General features: G+C 37.5%; 1 protein-coding gene across 1 annotated transcript in view; it reads right to left on the bottom strand.

Annotated features, from left to right (window-relative positions):
- LOC138737140 (TOG array regulator of axonemal microtubules protein 2-like) overlaps positions 1-24,409 on the bottom strand; it is a 91,346-nt gene that overhangs the window by 33,464 nt on the left and 33,473 nt on the right. The window contains exons 8-9 of the mRNA XM_069887706.1: positions 4,376-4,550; positions 1,801-1,956 (exon numbers count right to left, since the gene is read on the bottom strand). Of these exons, the coding sequence (XP_069743807.1) occupies positions 1,801-1,956; positions 4,376-4,550 (331 nt within the window). The remainder of the gene's footprint in view (positions 1-1,800; positions 1,957-4,375; positions 4,551-24,409) is intronic.

Raw genomic sequence — 24,409 nt, forward strand, 5'->3', positions numbered from 1 at the left:
GTTTAAAAGCACTTTTAATTATTTCTGAACTGAGAATTTAAGACCTTCAAGCAAGGCTAAAATGATGCTGAACCTTTAACCACTGACTTTTCGGAGTGGGACTTTAATTATACATACACATTTACATTTGCACATAATGGAGTTAAGTAAGTTTAGAGATAAGTAAGTAGCATTATGTTATTGATAGTTTAATAAAAACTATCATTTTGAATTTGCTGTTGTCTGGTGAATTTTCCATTGCTGCTCCTGTGTTGGTGCTAACAAAGTCCCTTTAGTCCCAAAAATAATTAAAAGGGTTGTTAGTTCATAACAATGTAAATTTAAATATTGTTACACTTTCCAAAGGAATAGCATATTTTCAACACAGGGCCAATCCAAGAGATCACCTTAATGCTTGCAAGGTAGAATGATGCAAGATATATTACAAGATACATGACCCTAACCTGCCTCACAGTGCAATGGGATGAAACTATTGACCTCCAAGGAGAAATCAAGATTAGACATTTTACACAGATAGCACTGGGTACTTGGAACCGGTCAAAAGGACCTATCTATCTATTTATCAAATAGAAGCAGAATTTTAGTTTGACTTTGACATTACATTCAGCACAGCATCCTGTACTTTTCTATGTTCTATATTATCCAATACTCACTGGAGTTTGGAAGAATGGGATAGAAACTTCTGAGCAGGAGAGACAGAGGAATAGAATAGAAAAGTAGGGAGGTTATACTTCACTTGCAAAGGCTGTAGATGAAATCAAATTGTACTGTTGTTTAAGGAAAGATTTTAATCTGCTGAAAGCAGCTTGGAGAAAGTTTACTGGTCTAATACTAGAATGGGTGAGTCGTCTTTAAAGCTGAGGTTGGGCAGGATGGAGTTTTGAACTTGATTGAAAGATACAAAATTCTGAGAGGTCTTTGTAGGGTGGACACAAAGAGGACGTTCCCTTCCTCCCTCCCACCTCTGATGGGAGAATCCAGAACCAGGGTACATGGTCTCAAAATTGGAGGGGGGGGGGTCATCTATTTAAACAGCTATGAAGCAATTGCTTTTTCACTCAGAGGCCCATGGAATTTGAATATTTTTAAGGTGGAGAGGGTCAAATTCTTGACAAGCCAGGGGTTGAAAAGTGACCTCAGGTAGACAAGAGTTAAGGCTAGAATCAGATCAACCAAATCTTGTGCCATGACAGAGCAGTCTCCAGAGACCAAGAGGTGGACTCATGCTTCGTGTGGTTGGATCTTCACATGACCACACTTTGCAAAAGTGTGCTGTTGCTTGGGAGTTCCTAAAAAAATAGATATATCATTTATACTTGCTTTTTTTTAATACATCAGTGCAGAGTAAAATAAGATGAATGTTTGGAATGATCAAACAAGTTGTGGAATCATAGAAAAATCATTGAATTCCCTGCCACAGATAATTGCCGACGTCAGTTCATTACATAAATCAAAGGGGAATTGGATGTGGCCTGTACGAATAAAAGGATCAAGGAGTGTGGAGAGAAAGCAGGAAGAGGGTACTGAGGTCACATGATCACCCATGATTGCATAGAATGGTGGAGCAGGCTTGATGGGCTGAATGGCCCTCTCCTGCATTATTCTCTACGGCTCTCTGATAACCTGCTCCTTCCCATTTAATCCCACACACTCATTCCCCATAACGTTCTCCTCTCCCTCCACTAACCCGACCCCCAGAAGATCAAGCAAAACAACCTAGCCAATGGAGGACTCCAGCTGTGTTCAGGCACCACTGATCACCTCCAGTCATAGCACAGAAACATTCTGCTCTCCCCTTACCAGAGAAACGCCAGGACACATTGCACATTTGGGATATATTCGGAATACTTGGCAACGAGGGGACTTTGATCCGTTTGCGCAGGGAAGTGCCATGTCGGAAAGCTGGGGAGCAGAGGTTGATCTTGCTGAACTCCCTGGTATTCAGCAACTCCTGAACTACACACAAAAAACAAGGACACACAGGCTGTTATTCTTAATATGTTTTCATTCCTACCCCCCAAAACAACCTGTAGTTCTGTAAGGGAACCTGTAATGAAGTTAAAAAAAATTTCAATGAGCTTCACAAAAATATAAAGCAGCCTAAACTGATAAAGAGGAAAAGGGTGGGGGGGGGGGGGGGGAGGGGAAATATAACTGAAGAACGAGGTGGCCCTGACGCTGGACATCTGAAATAATAAAACAAAAATGCAAGAAACACTTGGCGGACCAAGCAGCATCTATGGAGAGAGAAACAGAGTTAGCCATCTCAGGCCAAGCCTTCCAGAGATTTCTTTCTCAGGTGGTTTGTAGGGGTGCAGGGAGGGCTGAAAGGAGGAGAGAAGAGTGAAAGGAGAAGGGAGGGGTGAAAGGAGAAGGGAGGGGTGAAAGGAGAAGGGAGGGGGTGAAAGGAGAAGGGAGGGGTGAAAGGGAGGGAGGGGTGAAGGGGAGGGAGGGGTGAAAGGTGAAAGGAGGAGGGAGGGGTGAAAGGAGGAGGGAAGGGTGAAAGGAGAAGGGAGGGGTGAAAGGAGAAGGGAGGGGTGAAAGGAGAAGGGAGGGGTGAAAGGAGGAGGGGTGAAAGGGAGGGAGGGGTGAAGGGGAGGGAGGGGTGAAGGGGAGGGAGCGGTGAAGGGGAGGGAGGGGTGGGGAGGGAGGGGTGAAGGGGAGGGAGCGGTGAAGGGGAGGGAGGGGTGAAGGGGAGGGTGGAGTGAAGGGGAGGGAGGGGTTAAAGGTGAAAGGAGGAAGGAGGAGGGAGGGGTGAAAGGAGGAGGGAGGGGTGAAGGGGAGGGAGGGGTGAAGGGGAGGGAGGGGTGAAGGGGAGGGAGGGGTGAAGGGGAGGGAGGGGTGAAGGGGAGGGAGAGGTGAAAGGAGGAGGGAAGGGTGAAGGAAGGGAGGGGTGAAGGGAGAAGAGACGGGGAAGAGGTGAAGGGAGAAGGGGAGAGGAGGGGGACATAAAACCACACACCACAGTAGAGGCCCTTCAGCCTTCACTGTTCTGCTGATCCATATATTCCTTCCTAAAAAAAGTTCTAAACCCTCCCTACTCCATAATCCTTATTTTCCTTTCATCCATATGTCTGTCTAGGAGTTTCTTAAATGCCCCGAATGTTCCAGTTTCCACCTCAATCCCCAGCAAGGTATTCCAGGCATCCACAACTCTCAGTGTGTAAAAAAAACTTACCCCTGATTTTTCCCCTAACCTTCCCTCCCTTCACTTTGTACAGATGTCCTCTGGTGTTTGCTGATCCTATCCTGGGAAACAGGTGCTGGCTGTTCACCCTATCTATGCTTCTCATAATCTTGTAGACCTCTATCAAGTCTCCTTTCATCCTTTTACACTCCAAAGAGAAAAGTCCCAGCTCTGCTAACCTTGGCTTATAAAACTTGTTTTCCAATCCATGCAATATCCTGGAAAATCTCCTCTACACCCGCTCCACAACCTTCATATAATGAGGTGACCAGAACTGAACACAATACTCGAAGTGTGGTCTTACCAAAGATTTGTAGAGTTGCAACATAATGTCTCTACTGAATTCAATCCCCCTATTAATGAATCCCCGAAACCCAAAGGCCTTCTGAACTATCCAATTAACCTGTGCAGCGACCTTGAGTGATGCATGGATTTGAACCACAAGGTCCCACTGTTCATCCACCCTCTTACGTAACCATTAACCCTGTATTCAGCCTTCTGGTTTGTCCTTCCAAAATGCACCTCCTGACACATCCAGATTAAACTCCATCAATCACTTCTTTGCCTAACCCTGCATCCTGTATATATATCCTCTTATACTTTCGACAACCTTCAGTACCATCCACAACTCCTCCAACCTTCATATCATCTGCAAACTTACTGACTCATCCTTCATCTAGGTCATTTATAAAAATCACAGAGCAGGGAACCCAGAACAGATCCCTGCAGCACTCCACTAATCATCAACCTCCAGCAGGGGTGGAGTGGGGGGGGGGGGGGGGGGGTGTGTGAGAGGCAGCATCAAGCAAACTTACTTCCCGAGCACCTCTCACCAAAATAATCTCAAGCTTCAAACATCCCCCAGGTCTTTCCATCCATGGAATCTCCCCGCTCTCCACAAATCTCTCCTTTTAGTCCTCTTCCCACTCCCTCCACCAATCCCTCTCCCATCAAACTTCCCACACACACCCTCAATCTCCCCTCAACATCCCCTTGCCTCCTTCCATCTCTTTACTCTCAAGCAATATCTTCCCCTCAACCAGTCAAATCCTTTCCCCTCAAAGCCCCTACCTCCCTTGATCTCTCTCCCCTTTGACTTGCTTCCCCACCCATTCCCATAATCTTTCCCTTTGATTTCTTCCATCTTTCCCTCAATATTTGGCCCCCCCCCAACTTCGGTCTGGTTACCCGGGAGCGAGGTGCCGAGGGGGTTCCTCTCCTGTGGCTGCTCCTTCAGGTAATGCGCCAGCTCCCTTTCTTTCCGGAGTTGCTGCTGTTCCAGCTCCTCCTTTCGTTTCTGTCGCAACTTCTCCTGTGCGGACTTGGAGATTGTCACGTGACAGAGCTGTGGCAAGTCAAGTGGCTTAAAAAAAAACACACCCACAATGTCAATTAGCTCATGTAGAGTCATGGAATCAGGCCATACATTCATGGCCGTTTGTCTCCCCAACGTCCCTGCTCACCAGAAAGACCCAACATTCACGAATCCTATTTACCAGATACTGGTCCATATCATTCTGGAATGATAATGACAACGAGTTTACTGGCATTCACATTGTATGATGGCACAGGGCCACAAACAATCCCTCCAAGTGAAGCAATACTTCACCTGTGAATCTGCAGTGGCCTTCCCTTCTCTTTGGCTTGGCTTCGCGGACGAAGATTTATGGAGGGGGTAAATGGAGGGGGTAAATGTCCACGTCAGCTGCAGGCTCGTTTGTGGCTGACAAGTCCGATGCAGGACAGGCAGACACGGTTGCAGCGGTTGCAGGGGAAAATTGGTTGGTTGGGGTTGGGTGTTGGGTTTTTCCTCCTTTGCCTTTTGTCAGTGAGGTGTGCTCTGCGGTCTTCTTCAAAGGAGATATGGCCTTTTCTCCACCGGAGAGGCTGGATGGAGACTGGGACCTCATTTCATTGAGCACCTTCACTCTGCCCGCTGCAAAAGCAAGGACATCCCAGGGGCAACACCTTACTGCAGCGTATCCCAAACTGGGTTCCATGGAAGAAATGGGTTGTAATAATTAAAACTTGGGGGGGAGTGTGGCAAGATGGCATAGAAGAAAGACGTGTATTCCACCTTTCCACTGCTGGATCATTAAATACCCGGTTTATAAAAAGCATAAAAGTGGTTAAAAATAAGATTTACAGTTACTTAAATAACATTGATTTATGATGGCATCCATATAACCATTTACGGAGCGGAAACAGGCCACCCAATGTGAAAAAATTTAAACCTCAGCTTCAGAAAAAACTACCATATAAAAGTGCGGAAGAATTGAGGCCTACATGCATAGCTGAATCCATGGAATCGTCACTGTGAGTCTCCAAGCCTCAGAGGGCTCCAGCCCATTCGAGTCTGACTCCGGCGCCGATCCTGCCTCCGCAAGATGGCACCGGCACATTGGTGAGTTCAGCCTTTGCCAACCCGCGTTCACATGAAGTCGTGCACATGGGCAGCACAGCTGATAAGGGGACCCGCGAACCCATGACCTCGCTGGGCGGCCCAGTGGCGTGCAGTGTAGCATCGGAGGAAGCTCCTGCGTGCCTGACAGCTTTGCCTGGCCTTCGTGGGGCATCACGGGTCCAAGAACTGCTGGAGAAAGTTTGGGCTGTGGGGGAGCCTGAACGCCGAAGAGGTCGGGGTGCCGGCGTCGGGTGTCCAGACCCGCAGCCATTCAGTCAAGGGACCTACGATGACTGAGGAAAAAGAGGAACTTACCTTATTGGAATTCGTCCAGGAGGAGGAGCTTGCAGTTAAAGGAAGTGAATCTCAAAAAGTGGAAGTGGAATCTGGACTGGATTCAGTGTTTACTGTTTTGGAAGGGATTGCTTGTCAAATGCATATATGTCAAAACAAATATCAACTCAAGTGAATCAGGGATTTATGGAGATGAAAATAAAAATGAATATTTTGTGTGATGAAATGTCAACTGTGAAACAGGAAATGACTGTAGTTAAGAGGGATATTGATAGATGTATAAAATCAGTTGATACTGTGCAAGATAATTTTAAGAAAATTGGAACAGCCTTTTCTGAGCGTCAAACTCAGGTAATAGAGAAAAAATGGAAAAAGTGGAAGGTTCTTTTGTAGATTGGGGGATTCAAAAGATTGATTTGTTGGAAAATCAAAGTTGAAGGAATAATGTGAAAATAGTTGGTCTCCCAGAGGACATTGAAGGTGTTGACCATATAAATTTTTTTACGCACTGGATCCCAGAGGTGCTGGGTAAAGAGCTTTTCCATGAAGGTTTGGAATTGGATAGGGCTCACAGAGCTCTGAGAAGAAAACCACTTTCAGGACAAACACCGAGAGCAGTCTTGATTCGTTGTTTAAAATATCAAGATAGACAAATGATTTTACGTATGGTGGTGCAGAACACACAGCAGAATCGATCTCCATTAGTGGTTCAAAATAACAGAGTGGTTTTTTTTTGCTGATTTGAGCCAAGAGGTTATCAGAAGACGACGAGAATTTAATGCGGCCAAAGATGTTTTGTGATGAAAAGGCTACAAGTTTGCTTTACGTTATCCTGCAATTTTGAAGATTTTCTATGGAAATTTTCAATCTCAATTTTTTTGAGAATGATCATGATGCCTTGGTCTTTGCTAATTCTTTGCCGGAATTGCGAAGAAATGGATGTCATCCTCCGTTGTCTCCTAAGAGGAGGGGAAATGGAAATGGACATGGGTATGGAAAGTATGGAACGAAAGGAAAGAAAGAAGAGTTGACACAAAATCTTCTTGATGTTGAAGATCCGGGTCAGTCGCTGGGCTTAGAATCATTGGGCTGAATATATTCTATTGCGTTTGATTAAATAATAAATATGTATCTGGCTGGGGGAGGGGGGAGAGTGGGTGACAATAAAAACTTTGATAGTCATCTGCCGCTAGTGGGTTTACCACACCAAGATTTTTTGGCTATTACTACCTTTGGGTGGGGTTTTTTTGTATTTTTTTAGGGTTTTTTTTTGGAAGAATTATAGAGGGGAGCATTATTTTATAGTGTGTAACTATATTAGTAGTTAAAAAAGATGTGTAAATTGAATTTTGCAACTTTTAATGCTCAGGGGTTAAATAATCCAATTAAGAAAAAGAGAATATTGGCTTGTATAAAAAAATGAAAATTGATAGTGCTTTTTTACAAGAAACACATTTGACTGAGAAAGGACATTTAAAATTGAAAAGAGATTGGGTTGGTCATGTTTTTTTTTCTTCTTCTTTTAATTCCAAGGCAAAGTAGTGATTTTGATTCACAAAAAATTTACCATTTGAATTGAAATCTTCAGAGGGGTTTGCTGGCAGAGTATTAAGAATGAACTGTAAAATATTTGCTGAATCTTGGACTTTGCTGAATCTTTATGCCTCTAATATAGATTTCAGAAGCTTTTTTATTGTTAACTCAAACTAATGAAAATGTTTTAGTTGGTGGTGATTTTAATTATGTTCTCAACCCTTTATTGGACAGAAATCCAGAAAGTATAAAGAAATCAAAGATGGCAACACAAATTAATGCGTTAATGAAAGATTTAAATTTGGTGGATATTTGGAGAAAAGTTAATCCTACAGAGAAAGATTTCTCTTTTTATTCTTCAAGACATGATTCATTTTCTAGAATTGATTTATTTTTGGTATCAGCACATTTACAATGTAGAGTATTGCGAGCTGAATATAAAAGCAGAGTTAATCTGATCATTCATTATTACTTTTTTCCTGTGAAAATTCGGAGGTAGTACGTCCGTCGTTAAGATGGTTTGATGCAATGTTATTGGAAAAAAAGAGTTAGTTACTTTTGTTAAAGAGCAGATTTCTTTATTTTTGACTGAAAATGTTAATTCTGTGGATAGTCATTTTGTAATATGGGATGCTTTAAAAGCTTATTTGAGAGGTCAGATCATTAGTTATTCTACGAAAGTTAAGAAACAATATATGGCAGCAAGTTTAGAGTTAGAAAATAAGATTGCAGAGTTAGAGAAATATTTTCAGAAAGGTGTAACAGAAGATAAAAAAAAGTTGCATTAGCAAGGTTGAAATTACATTATAATACTTTACAAACATCAGTTTGAGCACTTAATTAATTGATCTAAACAACGTTATTATGAGTTGGGGGTAAGAGCTCATAAGGTACTTGCTTGGCAATTGAAAGCTGAACAGACGTCTAGGACTATTAATGCTGTTAAGAAGAATTCAAAAGTTACTTACAAACCTCAGTGACCAGTTTTATTCATTTTATTTGAAATTATATACTTCTGAGGGGAAACAGGATAATGGTTCTATTAATTCTTACTTATCTAAATTAAAGTTACCGGTATTAGATGGAAATGATGTTCAGGAATTGGAATCTCCATTTGTGGATTTTGAAATTAACGAAGCTATTCAGGAAATGCCTAATGGAAAGTCCTCAGGGGATGATGGATTTCCTGTGGAATTTTATAAACATTTTTATGATGATTTTTCTAATGTATTTGGAGAAATGTTGAATCAAGTTACTGAAGATCAGAAGTTACCAGAATCATGTTCAAGTGCTTTACTAACTGTTATTCCAAAAAAAATAGAGATCTATTAAAAGTATCTTCATATAGACCTATCTCTTTATTAAATGTAGATTATAAAATTATAGCAAAAGTATTAGCTAATAGACTTGCTAAATATTTACCCAAATTGGTACACTTTGATCAAACAGGTTTTATTAAGAATAGAAATATATTTCGATTAATTACTTTGGTCAACACATATCGAAAGCAACCTAAACATCCTATGGTGGTTGCATTAGATCCAGAAAAGGTTTTTGATAGGGTTGAGTGGGATTTTTTATTTAAAGTGTTAGAGAAATTTAAATTTGGCCCTTTTTTTAATTGGTTAGGTTAAGGCTTTATATACGAACCCGAATGCTAGGGTGGTGACAAATGGACAGATTTCTTTACATTTAAATTGACTCGTTCAACTCGATAGGGCTGCCCATTGACACCATCCTTATTTGCGTCCGTTATTGAACCATTAGCTCAGGCCATTAGACAAAATGAAGAAATTAGAGGAATGAGGGTTAAAAATGAAGAATATAAAATTAACTTATTTGTGGACAATGTGTTGTTTTATTTGACAGAACAGGAACGGTCGTTGAAACAATTGCAAGAGTGTTTGTTGAAATTTGGAGAATTATCGGGATATAAAGTTAATTGGAATAAAAGTGAAAATTTTACCAGTTGGACTGGGAGATTATTCTGAATTTAAAACAATTACAAAATTAAATATTTAGGTGTGTTTATGGATACCAATTATCAATCATTATATAAATTAAATTATATACCTATATTAAAATGGATTAATGCAGATTTGATTAAATGGAAAGATCTTCCATTAACTTTGATTGGTCAGGTTAATTGTATTGAAATGAATATTTTTTTCCTCATATTCAATATTTATTTCAGTCACTACCTTGTTAACTTTCTAAGGGCTTTTTTCAAGATTTGAATAAAGCAGTGCGAGAGTTTTTATGGAAAGGTAAATTAGCCAGAATGGCATTGCGTAGACTTACATGGAAGTCTACATTGGGCAGACTACAATTACCACATTTTCAAAAATATTATGAGGCGGCCCAGTTGAAGTTTATTAGTAGATTGATGGTTTTGGATCTGCCTCCCAGCTGGGCTAAAATGGAAATGGCATGTATATCTAGGGTTGAAATACATGAATTTATATTTTGTTGCAACTTGATTTTGTTACAGCAATATGATATGCCAATATTGAAACATTTGTTAAAGATCTGGATTTAAAAAAACAGGGTGTTAGGGTCGAAAGATAAATTATCAATTTTAACTCCATTGTATAATAATCGGCTCATTCCTTTTTCAACATTTAATAATCATTTAAAGATTTGGGATTCTAAAGGTATAAAGACAATACAGGACTCTTTTGTAGAAGGGCAATTTCTTTCTTTTAATCAATTGAGAGAAAGATTTGATATACCTGTCAATTCTTTGTTTGCGTATTATCAACTTGGGGCTTTGATAAAAGATAAATTATGGTAGAGAGATGATTTTACCTACTTTGTCGAGATTTGAATCTTTGATTTTATCTATACTGAAAAAGGGTTATATTTCAGTTATGTATCATTTGTTACAAGATAGCATGGATAAACTAGATTGGGAGAAATCTAAACTTAAATGGGAGATTGATTTAGTATTTATTTTTCCCGAAGATGATTGGGCGAATATGTGTCAGGACAATGTAATTAAGTTGTCTAATGTATGATATGGAGTGATACAATTGAAGGCAGCTATTCAAGTTGTTATAAAACCTGGAATGCATTTGTTGACATCTCATATGAATGAAATGGTTCAAACGAATGCTGGTATAAGTTCAGAATTAAATATGGTTAAGACACGTGTGGATGCATCTTATGAAGAATTATAAAAACCACAGAATGCTTTTTTGGACTGTAAACAACAAGTGACTTCTAACACAGAAAAAAGTTGAAGGTGGAAAAATCAGTCATAGAATTAGGAAAACGTGAGAAGGAGCTAGAAAGAAAAATAGATTATTTGGAGAATCAAAGCAGAAGGAATAATGTGAAAATTGTTGGTTTGCCAGAAGGTATAAAAGGACAAGATCCTCTTTGTTTCTTTAAAGACTCGATTCCGCAAATATTGGGACAGGAATTTTTCTCTGGGGGATTAGCACTGGAAAGAGCCCATAGAGCTTTAAGAAGAACACCATCAGCTGGTCAACCACCGAGACCGGTAATAATTCGATGTTTGAGTTATTTGGATACAGAAGCAATACTTCGAATTGCAGTACAAAATGCAAGACAACGACAAACCCCATTATTGATTCAGAATAGCAGAGTCTTTTTTTATCCTGATCTGAGTCAAGAGACCATTCAATGTTAACGTCGATTCAATCCAGTTAAAGAAGTTTTGTGGCGTAAAGGTTATAAGACTATTTTTCGTTACCCTGCAGTGTTGAAGGTGTTTTATGGAGACTATCAGTTTCGGTTTTTTGAAACTGATCGTGAAGCAATGATTTTTGCTGATTCATTGCCAGATATAAGAGGACAAAGACGTAGTCCACCATTATCTCCTAAAGAAAAATCTGGTTGCTCTGGAAACAGAAGAAATGGCAGAAATGGGAAAAATGGGAATTGAAAGACTCTACTTCCTTCTGAAATGGGATCTTCGATATTGGAATCTTCTGGATGAAAAGAAGAATTTTCTTATTTTATTTTTTCTTTTGTTATTATGATACTTGGATTTTACTGATTGTTTGGCTGGGGAGGGGGAGATTTGCACTAAGTTCTTTACTAGTCATCAGCTACTGGTGGATGACCCACACCCAATTTTTGTTTGGTAGTTTTTTTTGGGGGGGGTTTTCTTTATTTTCTTTAGTTTTGTTTTAGTTTTTAATTTGTTATTTTTTTTATTGGAGGGCCTATGTATGTTGATTTGAGTTTTTATATAAAGATATTATTGGTATTTAGTAATAATATTAGATATGTCGAAGTTGAGGTTTGCTACTTTTAATGTTTGAGGATTAAATAGTTCGATTGAACGAAAGCAAGTCTTGGCGTATATTAATAAAATTAAAATTGATATTCCCTTTTTACAAGAAACACATTTGAATGTGAAGAAAAGCGTGAAATTAAAAAGGGACTGGGTTGGGCATGTATATTCTTCTTCATTTAATTCTAGAGCTAAAGGTGTAGCAATTTTGATATATAAAAATTTATCTTTTGAATTACAATCAATGGAGGAAAAGGCAGGATGTATTCTTAAATTGAATTGTAAGATTTTTAGTGAATTTTGGACTTTACTTAATATTTATGCTCCAAATGCAGATGATGAAGTATTTATTTCGGATGCATTTTTATGTTTGGGTCAGACTAATGATAATATTTTAGTTGGTGGTGATTTTAATTGTGTTTATTCATCTAGACATGAATCGTTATCAATGACTTCTTTTTAGTATCGGAACATTTACAAGGGAATATACAACAAGCAGAATATAAAAGTAGGGTGATTTCAGATCATTCTCTGTTATATTTTACATATGAGACTTCTGAGAAAATTCAAATAGCTTATCGTTGGAGATTTAATACAATGTTGTTAAAATATATGGAATTTATTGATTTTTTGAAAAAACAAATTGATTTTTTTTAAATAAAATTCTAATTCTGTTCAAAGTAAGTTTGTATTATGGGATGCTACGAAAACCTATTTGAGAGAACAAATAATTAGTTATACTTCCAAAATAAAAAAGAATCGATTAAATCAGAGTCTTGAATTAGAGAAACAGATCGATAAGTTAGAAAAGTAATTTCAGAAAGATGCTACTGAGGATCAGAAAATATAATTATCTAGGCTGAAATTGAAATATAATACTTTGCAATCTTATCAATTTGAATGTGTGATTAATAGGACTAAACAACAGTATTACGAATGGGGAGAGAAAGCACATAAGCTATTGGCGTGGCAATTAAAGAAAGAACAGATATCGAGGACTATTAATGCTGTTAGACGGAATTCTCTTATTACATAAACCTCATGAGATTAATGATGAGTTTTATTCATTTTATAAAAAAGTTATATACATCTGAAGGAAAACAGGAAACTGGATCGATTGATCTTTTTTTAATCACAGTTGAATTTACCGATATTAGAGGATGGAGATATACAGGAGTTAGAAGAACCATTTAATGATTCGGAAATTAAAATGGCTTTGCTGGAAATGCAGAATGGTAAATCGCCTGGTGATGATGGATTTTCGGTTGAATTTTATAAAATTTTTTATGATGATTTATCTACAGTGTTTGGGGATGTATTATGTCAAGTTGGAGAACATTATGAATTACCTGAGTCTTGTTCTAGTGCTTTAATTATAGTAATTCCTAAAAAAGATAGAGATCCTTTGAAAGTATCTTCATATTGACTAATTTTGTTGTTAAATGTAGATTATAAAATAATAGCTAAAATATTAGTGAATAGATTGGCTAAATTTTTACCAAAGTTGATTCATTTTGATCAAACAGGTTTTATAAAGAATAGATATGCTTCAGATAACATTTTCCGCGCGATTAGTTTGATTAATAGATTTCAACAATCTTTAGATCATCCGATGGTGATATCCTAAGATGCAGAAAAAGCATTTGATAGAGTTGAATGGAATTTTTTGTTTAAAGTTTTGGAGAAATTTAAGTTTGCTCCTTCTTTTATTGATTGGATTAGGGATTTATATAGTAAACCGGTAGCTAGAGTATTGACGAACGGTTTGATTTCGGAATCTTTTAAGTTAACTCAATCAACTCGTCAAGGTTGTCCTTTATCACCAGCTTTGTTTGCATTAGTGATTAAACCTTTAGCACAGTTGATAAGACAAAATACACAGATACAAGGTATGAAAATTTTAGATGAGGAGTATAAAATTAATTTATTTTCTGATGATGCATTGGTGTATTTAATAAACCCAGCTCAGTCACTTTTGCATTTGAAGGAATGTTTAATACAATATAGATGTCTTTCTGGATATAAAGTTAATTGGGAAAAAAGTGAAATATCACCGGTAAGTGAAGGAGATTATTCAGTTGATAAAAATATTATTAATTTGAAGTGGACTGATCAAATTAAATATCTGGGTATAATTTTGAATGTTAATTATCAATCTTTATATAAATTAAATTATGTTCTGTTAATGAAAAAAATTAAAACTGATTTGATTAAATGGAAAGATTTACCTATTAATTTAATGGGAAGGATAAATACAATTAAGGTATCTTTCCTCATATACAATATTTGTTTCAATCTATTCCATATTTACTTGATAAAACTTTTTTTCAAGATTTAAATAAAATGATTAGGGAGTTTTTATGGAGGGGTAAATTTTTGAGAGTAGCTTTGAGTAAATTAACTTGGAAATATGAGTTAGGGGGACGACGTTTACCACATTTTCAAAATTATTATGAGGCAGCCCAACTTAAATTTATTAGTTCATTGATGGATTTGGTACGGCCTCCGAGTTGGGCTAAAATTGAGTGGCAAGTATTTCTGAATTTAAAATACATCAATTTTTGTTTAGGTGGAATATAAATTTGTTACAACAATATAATGTGCCTATACTAAAACATTTTATGAAGTTATGGATAAAGAAAAATAAAATGATAGGCTCTAGACTTTGACTCCGTTGTATAATAATCAACTTATTTCTTTTCCAATACATTGGAGATTTAAAGGTGTGAAAAATTTGGGAGATTGTTTCAAAGAGGGTAAGTTTTTGTCTTTTAATCAGATGAGGGAAGATTTTGGTATTGATAAGAATTCTTTATTTCTTTATTATCAAATTCGATCTTTGGTAAAATGTATGTTTGGTAGAGATATGATTTTACCTAAAATGACTAAATTTGAGACTTTTCTTATGAAGGTACCAGAGAAGGGTTATATTTCAGCTATGTATCAAATATTACAGGATGGTATGGATAAAAAGGGTTAGGATAGATCTAAAATTAAATGGGAAGCAGATATTGGTTTTATTTTTTCTGAAGAGGATTGGATAGATATCTGTTATGATAGTGTAACGAGATTGATAAATGCACGTTATGCAATGATTAATTACAATTTTTTTACATCAATTATATTTGACACCTGAAAAATTTAAAAAATATGGTTTTAATGAATCAGATTTGTGTTTTAGATGTGGTGATATGGTTGGAACTTTTTTTCATGCTGTTTGGTCATGTATACATATATAATTTTTTTGGAAGAAAATTCAATCGTTTTTAGAATATCTGTATAAGGTTAAAATAGTTTTAGATCTAACAGTATTTTTATTGGGTAGTTTGCAACCTCTGAAAGGCTTGGGATTAGATAAATTCTAGCTTGCTTTTGTATATTTTGCTTTATCCGTAGCGAAAAGATGTATTGCTAGTATGTGGAAAGATACAAATATGATTGATATTAATAGATGGCATAATGAGATGAAATATTGCTTAATAATGGAAAAAATTACATATGTTTCACATGATAATTTTTTTAATTAATAAGTGGCTGTTATACTCGGAATATTTACATTTCAATTTATATTGATTAGATTTTAACATGAATATTTAACTCTTTTTTAATATTCTTTCTTATTTCTTTTTTTATGGCTCTCCTTAAGAGAGTTGGCTGAAGGGGGGTTCTTTTCTTTTCTTTTTATATTCATGTATATAAACATTCATGTTCATGTTTAATTGCTGTATATGTCATATATTATTTGTTTTTTGAATGAATAAATAAAGTTTTTTAAAAAAGATATGGAGTGGTTAATTATAATTTTTTACATCAATTATATTTGAAGAAAAGTTTTTAAAAATATGGGTTTAGTCATTCAGATTCTTGTTTTAGATATGGCTCATGTATTGGAACTTTTCTACATGCTGTTTGGAATTGTGTTAAAGTTCAATCATTTTGGCAAGGAATTAAAGTAGTTTTGGAGAAATTACATAGGTTTATATTACCATTAGATCCAACAATTTTCTTGTTGGGAAATTTGTATTCATTAAAGGGAATGGGATTGGATAAAATTCAAATTGCTTTTCTACGTTTGGTGTTATCAGTTGCGTGTAAATGTGTTGCTAGTACCTGGAAAGATGATACTGAGATTAATATAGCTCATTGGCATAATGAATTGAAGGTATGTATTGTTATGGAAAAAAAATTACTTATAATTTACACGATAATTATTCTTTCTTTGTTAGTAAGTGGTCTCCATATTTGAAATATATGCATTTAGATATACTTTGAAATGTTATTAATATTTACAATATTTTCTTTTTATATATATTTTCCTTTTTTTTTGCTCCCCTTAAGGGAGTTGGCTGTTGGGGTGGGAGGTTGAGATGAGTGTTAATGTAACATTTTCTTTGATTATTACTATAATGTATGTTGTGTCTTTGTTATCTTTTAAATAAAGCTTGGAAATAAAAAATAAAACTTGAAATAACTGTTTTTACTTAATTTTAATTACTTTTTACTTGAGTTTCTAAACAGTTGCCTCAATGCTAACAAAACAAAATGGCATCTTGAGGCCTAATATCAGTAGTGCAGATGTCAGGCCTCAAGACGCCATTTTTAACCAGTGAGACAGATTTCTTTTGGCATGAGGTTGTCCATATTTTTAAAATTTAAACTGCCTCTTTTCTCCTCCCCCTCCCCCCTTGCTCACTCACTTGGTCCCTCCCTCCCTTTCGCTCCCTCCCCCCATCTGAGATTGGTGTGAAAAATGGTGGGCGCCAGAATGGTGTTGGTCAGGGCTTGGACCTGCCTCAATCGATCCTTCGGGGGCTATGGTATGTTTCCAGTTGGGATCACCAGCAAAGGTGACGCTGGCTCCAGCACGTGGTTGGCGGGGATGGGGGTTAGGGATGGAGGTGTGGGAAGCAAAGGCCTGTGGGCAGCAGGGGCCGGGAAGCAAACCCACATCAGAGGCATCATGAGTTCCACCTGCAAACAGTCAGGGCTGGGATGGATACCTGCATCAGAAGCATTGGGAGATCCAGCCCGTGGGCAGCTTGGAATGAGTTGGAAACCCACTTCTGGAAGGTTGGTGATGGTGGGCATTTGGGATCTGGGAGGTTGGTGAAATTTGTATTTGCAATTCAGTTAATATTCAGTTGAAACAAAATAATCAAATTCTGAAGAAATGCGATTTTGCAAACACTGCCTCAGATTGCTTACTGTTTAAGAAAAATAATTTGATTAAATTAGACTCAACCATGCTCAAACCCATATTCAAAGGAGAGTTAGGAAAACGGAATATAAAGCTAGATTGCTATCTGATCATTCACCTCTGTTATTAGCAATAGAACTGGAGAACATCCCACCAAGAGCATATGGATGGAGGTTAAACTCCATGCTACCTAAAAGACAGGAATTTAGAGAAATTATTGAGCGCCAAATTAAAATGTACTTTGAAATATATAGGGAATCAGTGAAAGACAAATTTATATTATGGGATGCAATGAAACCCTTCATTAGAGGGCAGATAATAAGTTATGTAACTAAGATGAAAAAGGACTACAATCAGGAAATAGAACAGCTGGAAGGGGAAATAGTAAATACAGAAAAAGAACTAGCAACAAGGGAAGATACAACAAAAAGAAGAGAATTGGCAGACAAAAAAAATACGCAACACTACAAACGTATAAGGTGGAGAAGAACATAATGCAGAAGTATTACAAGCTAGGAGAAAAAATGCATAAAATATTAGCCTGGCAACTTAAAACAGAACAAGCTAATAAGAACTGTATTGACATCAAGGAAAAAGGACAAACAAATTATGTACAACTCAACAGAGATTAATGAAAACATTAAGGAATTCTATGAACAATTATACCGAACTGAGAACGAGGGGAAAGAAGACAAAATAGACGAGTTTTTAAACTAAAATTGAACTACCGAGAAAGAAGAGGAGCAAAACAAATTGATAAAACCATTTGAAATAGAGGAAATACAGGATATATTAAAAAAGCTGCTGAACAATAAAACGCCTGGAGAGGATGGACTCCAAATAGAATTCTATGAATCATTTAAAGAGTTATTAATTCCTCCTCTCCTGGAAGTAATGAACCAGATAGAAGAAACACAAAACTTTCCAGATTCATGTCTTCTTCTTTCTCTTCTTTGGCTTGGCTTCGCGGACGAAGATTTATGGAGGGGGTAAAAAGTCCATGTCAGCTGCAGGCTCGTTTGTGGCTGACAAGTCCGATGTGGGACAGGCAGACACGATTGCAGCGGTTGCAAGGGAAAATTGGTTGGTTGGGGTTGGGTGTTGGGTTTTTCCTCCTTTGCCTTTTGTCAGTGAGGTGGGCTCTGCGGTCTTCTTCAAAGGAGGCTGCTGCCCGCCAAACTGTGAGGCGCCAAGATGCACGGTTTGAGGCGTTATCAGCCCACTGGCGGTGGTCAATGTGGCAGGCACCAAGAGATTTCTTTAGGCAGTCCTTGTACCTTTTCTTTGGTGCACCTCTGTCACGGTGGCCAGTGGAGAGCTCGCCATATAACAGGATTCATGTAAAACAGCAATAATTCTTTCTTTGGCTTGGCTTCGCGGACGAAGATTTATGGAGGGGGTAAAAAGTCCACGTCAGCTGCAGGCTCGTTTGTGGCTGACCAGTCCGATGCGGGACAGGCAGACACGATTGCAGCGGTTGCAAGGGAAAATTGGTTGGTTGGGGTTGGGTGTTGGGTTTTTCCTCCTTTGCCTTTTGTCAGTGAGGTGGGCTCTGCGGTCTTCTTCAAAGGAGGCTGCTGCCCGCCAAACTGTGAGGCGCCAAGATGCACGGTTTGAGGCGTTATCAGCCCACTGGCGGTGGTCAATGTGGCAGGCACCAAGAGATTTCTTTAGGCAGTCCTTGTACCTTTTCTTTGGTGCACCTCTGTCACGGTGGCCAGTGGAGAGCTCGCCATATAATACGATCTTGGGAAGGCGATGGTCCTCCATTCTGGAGACGTGACCCATCCAGCGCAGCTGGATCTTCAGCAGCGTGGACTCGATGCTGTCGACCTCTGCCATCTCGAGTACCTCGACGTTAGGGGTAATACCAAAGACAGGGAAAGATCCACTAACATCGGCATCATATAGACCAATATCTCTACTTAATTCAGATTATAAGATAATGGCAAAACAATTAGCAAACAGATTGGCCGACTGTGTACCAAAAATAGTAAAACAAGATCAAACTGGATTTATTTAGAAAAGATGAACAACAGACAATCTCTAAGTTCATTAATTTAATCCATGCAGTACAAGGAAATAAGATACCAACCGTGGCTGCTGCTTTAGAGCAGAAAAAGCCTTTGACAGGGTAGAATGGAATTATTTATTCAAAGTATTACAGAGGTTCAACCTACCAGAAACATATATTAATTGGATTAAAGCATTATATAAGGGACCATTGGTGAAGGTGACAGTAAATGGATATGTATCAAACCAATTTAAATTAAGTAGGTCAACTCGGCAGAGATGTCCACTATTTCCCTCACTGTTCGCTTTAGCAATAGAACCCTTGGCAGAACTGATAAGAACAGAAAATAAAATAAAAGGGATAAAAGTAAAAGAGAAGGAATATAAAATCAGTCTATTTGCAGATGACGTCATAGTATACTTAACAGAACCAGAAATATCAATAAAAGAACTACATGAGAAATTGAAGGAATATGGAGAAATATCTGGGTACAAGATTATCGCTAATAAAAGTGAAGCGATGCCAATGAATAATGCGGATTACACAGAGTTTAAAAAAGAATCACCATTTAAATGGAAAACACAAGCAATCTGACACCTAGGTATTAGATAATAATTTAGGCCACCTATATAAATTAAATTATCAGCCATTAATGAAGAAATTGCAGGATGACTTAGAACATTGGAAAGAATTGCCACTAACATTGATAGGGAAGGTAAATTGCATTAAAATGAATGTCTTCCCAAGGATACAATACCTATTTCAATTGTTACCAATTCCTTTAACAGAGAAATTCTTCGAGAGCTAAGGAAAATAATAAGGAAATTCTTATGGAAAGGAGGGAAACAGAGGATACCACTAGATAAATTAGCAGAATGGTACAAACAAGGTGGTTTGCAGCTACGAAACTTTAAAAATTATTATAGAGCAGCACAATTAAGGTATTTATCAGATTTTTATCAAACAAGGAAAAACCAGATTGGTCCAAGATAGAGCTAGATAAAATAGGGGAGAAGGTACCAGAACATATACTTTATAAGTGGGATGAAAAACTGGTGCAATATAAAAGCTCACCAGTACTGCATCATTTACTCAACATATGGAAGAAGATTCACGTAGAAAGGAAAAAAACAAATTACCAACTACCAAAATTATTATTGACGCAAAATCAACTAATCCCTTTTACAACAGATAACCTTTCCTTTAGAGAATGGGAGAGAAAAGGAATTAAAAGAATAGAAAATTGTTTTTTGGGAAATAGTTTATTAACATTTGAACAAATGAAATAACTCATGGTACAATGTTTGCATACCACCAACTGAAAACCTACTTCAAGGATAAATTGGGAAGCTGAGGTTACCAGAAGGAAGCAGCTTTGAATATTGATTACAGACACAATGATAATTAAAAGATTTATAACAAACATGTACATCAAGTTGCAAAAGGAAAACAAAAGTGGGAAAAAGATTTAAATAAAGGTAAAAAATGAAATATGGGAAAAGTTATGCTCTGGAACTATGAAGAATATAATAAACACGAGGTTATGCATGATACAATATAATTGGTTACACATGCCCCAAAAGTTAAATAAATGGGACCCAACAGTATCAGACAGATGTTTTTGCTGTAAGAAGGAAATGGGAACAACAGAACATGCAATTTGGGCATGTGAGAAAGTGGAAAAGTTTTGGGAAGATCTAAATCAGGTATTAAATAAAATCACAAAAAGCAACATACTAAAAATCCAGAGATCTTTCTTCTAAGTAATATAAGAAGTAAAGAACTTGGCCTCAAACTGGATGAAGCACAAAAAAAGATTTATTATGATAGCCTTAGCTGTAGCAACAAAATGTATAACGTCAACCTGGAAATCAGAACAGAGCCTGAGAGTACAGCAATGGTACATGGAAATGAATAAATGTATTCCATTGGAAAAAAATAACAAAAAATTTAAAAAATAAAGTCACATTATTTGAACATGGAACACAAGAGAGAGGGCTTGCCTCGGACCTCCACCCCCTAAAATGATAAGAAGACAAAATGACTTGATCCAGTGTGTAAAAGTAGATGACACAATCTTCTTGTTTATTTTCATTGTTTAATGGGTTTATGAACATTAAATGGGGTTGGAAGGGGGAGGGAAGGTAGGGGGTTTAAAAAAAGGGGAGAAAATGTCACTGTGTATATTTAAGAGGGAAATGTTTGTATGTATTCTGATTGATATGGTTCATAATGTGAAAAATTTTAGAAAAATAACCATGCTCAAACCAGAAGTTGACGCCATTCTACTTCCGGTTGGCTTCCAGTTCGCAACTACATGGACCCGTGATTTCCAAGTGCTCCCCAAAAAGTGTTCCACAAGCTTAAATTTGGGAAGCCCTGCCCTATTGCCATTTTGACATATCTGTCCATGTCCTCATGCACTCCAAAACCAAGGCTACCCACAAATTGGAGGAACAACACCTCGTATTCCATCTCCAACCTGAAGGCATTAAGACCAACCTCCAATTTACATCAACCTCCTCTCCGTGATTCCCTCTGTCTCCTTTTCTCCAACTTTCCTTTCTTCTTTCTCCTATCAGAGATCTAACCCGGCCCCTCCCCCCCCCCCGCCTCCTCATCACTTATCATTCCCACCTGTATCCACCTCTTAGATTTTGGTCGATGCTCTTCCTCTTTCCCCTCCTCCCCCAGATTTTTACTCAGGAGCCTGCTCTTACACCTGACGTAGGGCCCAGGCCCGAATCGTTGGTGACCCAGGCCCGAATCGTTACTTCCCTAGCATGACCTGCTGTGTTTCTCCAGCACTTTTGTGTGTTCAGGTCTGGATTAACCATTACCAAAATAAACACGTACTTAGGGCACAAAGAGAAGGGGCCCCACGGGGTTTTTTCCAGTGCTGGATTAACCATGGTACAGCTGAACTAGCCCCCGTGAAAAGGGCCCCCCACAATAAATGAAAAAAAAAATATATATATATAGTATTGAAGAGGTTAATGATAAATTTTAAACTTGGGAATACAACAAAAACTGGAATCTGGTAACTGTCACACGGAGCAACCTCAATGGCTCGCTCTGCCATGAGTTAGTACCAGTTATGCTGTAATGACTGCCAGAAGAGGTATGTGATGGTCTGTGTCTTGATATAGCAGCAAGCCACTGAGCGTTGTCATATGCAATTTACATTGCTTTGGTAAAATAGTCATGAATAACACTGATCATGGAGGAGTCACGTGATGGAGTAGTGGCCGGTAGGGGAACTCCAGCCCTCTCCAGAAAAGTTAAAAAAAGATAGAGAAAAAACAAAGGCACAAACATAAAAACCAAAACAAAGTGAAAGTAAAAGTGTGGAGAAAATGGCAGCGAAGAAAGAAAAACCAAAAACAACGGGAAGAAAAGAAGAAGGAAAGACGTCGGAAGAAGAAGGTGAAGGCTTTACCAGTACGAAGAGGCCCGCCGTGGAGAGAGAAGCCCGCTCCTTGAGGTTAGTCGAAGCCCCGAACTCGGGACGACAAAAATGGCTCACGGAGCCAAACAAAAGTGTGCAACTGCGCATGCGTGAATCCTCGCACGTGCGCGATGCGCAAGACAAAAATAACACTGATGGGAGGGGGGACCAGCTGAGGAGTAGATCTCCACAGCTGAAACAGACAACTACGACACAACAGCAAGAGGAAAACATAGGAAATAACGAGAACAAGAAGGAAGAGAGTAAAAATAAGAAATCAAAGAAACAACAGATGACCAATCCAGAGGAAGAAGACCAACACCAAGACACTTCTAATAAAAATAAGAAGACCAAAAATACCCAACAAAATAAAACAAACAACCCAACAAGAAAACCAGAAGAGACAGAGGTAAAGGACACAGATCCTGGAGTAGACTCAGAAGAAGAGGAAGAACACAGAGAAATGGAAGATGAAGGGAATGGCAAGACAATGGATATATTTTTTTTTAAAGAATATATGGAAACAGTAAAAGAATGGTAGTCACAAGAATTCAGTGAAATAAAAAATTTAAAAGTACAGAAGAAAAAGTGAATAGATTAGAGATGATCATGTACACAAGGTGAAGAACGAGAAACAGCCGTAGAAATGGAAGTAGATGACTTAAAAAAGAAATTAGAAGAATCTGATAAAAAAAAGTTAAAGAGACACAAGAGCTGTTAGCTCAGAAGATAGATATAAGGAAAATTATAATAGAAGAAACAATATAAAGATAGTGGGCCTTAAGGAAGATGAAGAAGGCAAGAATATGAGAGAATTTATAAAAGAATGGATCCCCAGGGACCTAGGAAGACCAGAATTACAGGAAGAAATGGAAATAGAAAGGGCACACAGAACATTAGCCCCTAAACCACATCCACAACAAAAAACAAGATCCATTCTAGTAAAATTCCTAAGATATACAACAAGAGAAAATATATTGGAGAAGGCAATGAAAAAAATAAGAGAAGACAAAAAAACCACTGGAATACAAGGGTCAAAAAAATTTTTTCTATCCAGATATAAGTTTTGAACTCCTGAAGAAGAGAAAGGAGTTCAATGCAACAAAAACGACCCTATGGAAAAAAAGTTATAAATTTATGTTAAAATACCCAGCAGTACTTAAAATAGTTATTCCCAGGCAGCAAAACAAACTATTCTTGGATCCGGAAGAAGCACGAAAATTTGCAGAACAACTACAAAACAGACAGAGAAATGAAGAGATGTAACAAGAACAAAAATGACAACAAACTATATGTATGTGTGTATGTAGGTATATATATGTATATGTGTCTATGTATAAAAAATAGAGTATAGGTAAGAACTAAGAAGGGAAAGAAAGGGAAGAAAGGAAGTAAGGAGGGAATTAAGAGAGTGGCCTTTATTATATATGAAGATTAAAATCTTTCTGGGGAGGCTAGGTGGGGAAGAATTACAGTCACTGCAAAATCAGTTGACACTTGCGAGCGGATTCGCAAATCCAAATGGAGAGGGGAGATGTGGTTGCCCGACAAGGGACAAAGGGCAACTCAGAAAGAAAGGGGAGGGACTATTGGGGTTAAAGGAATTTTAGATATGAGAATAGTGGAAATATTTTATGTTTTAGAAATGTTGTCTTATAATGTGTTCAAAAAAAGAAAGCAGAAATGGATAAGAAGGGAAGGTGGTGATGAGGAAACGGAAAGGAAAGATAAACAAAGTATGAAATGGCTATATTGAACTATATGGCTTTAAATATAAATGGAATACATAACCAAATCAAAAGGAAGAAACTGTTAGATTTACTGAAAAAAGAAAAAATTGATATAGCATTCGTACAAGAAACACATCTAACTGAAGTGGAACACAAGAAATTAAAGAGAGATTGGATAGGACATGTAACAGCAGCATCATATAATTCAAAAGCCAGAGGAGTAGCTATATTAATCAATAAAAAAGTACCAATCAAAATAGAAGAGGAAATAATAGATCCAGCAGGGAGATATGTAATGATAAAATGTCAGATATATTCAGAATTTTGGAATTTACTCA

Source organism: Narcine bancroftii, chromosome 6 (assembly GCF_036971445.1).
Source record: "Narcine bancroftii isolate sNarBan1 chromosome 6, sNarBan1.hap1, whole genome shotgun sequence".
Lineage (NCBI taxonomy): Eukaryota > Metazoa > Chordata > Chondrichthyes > Torpediniformes > Narcinidae > Narcine > Narcine bancroftii.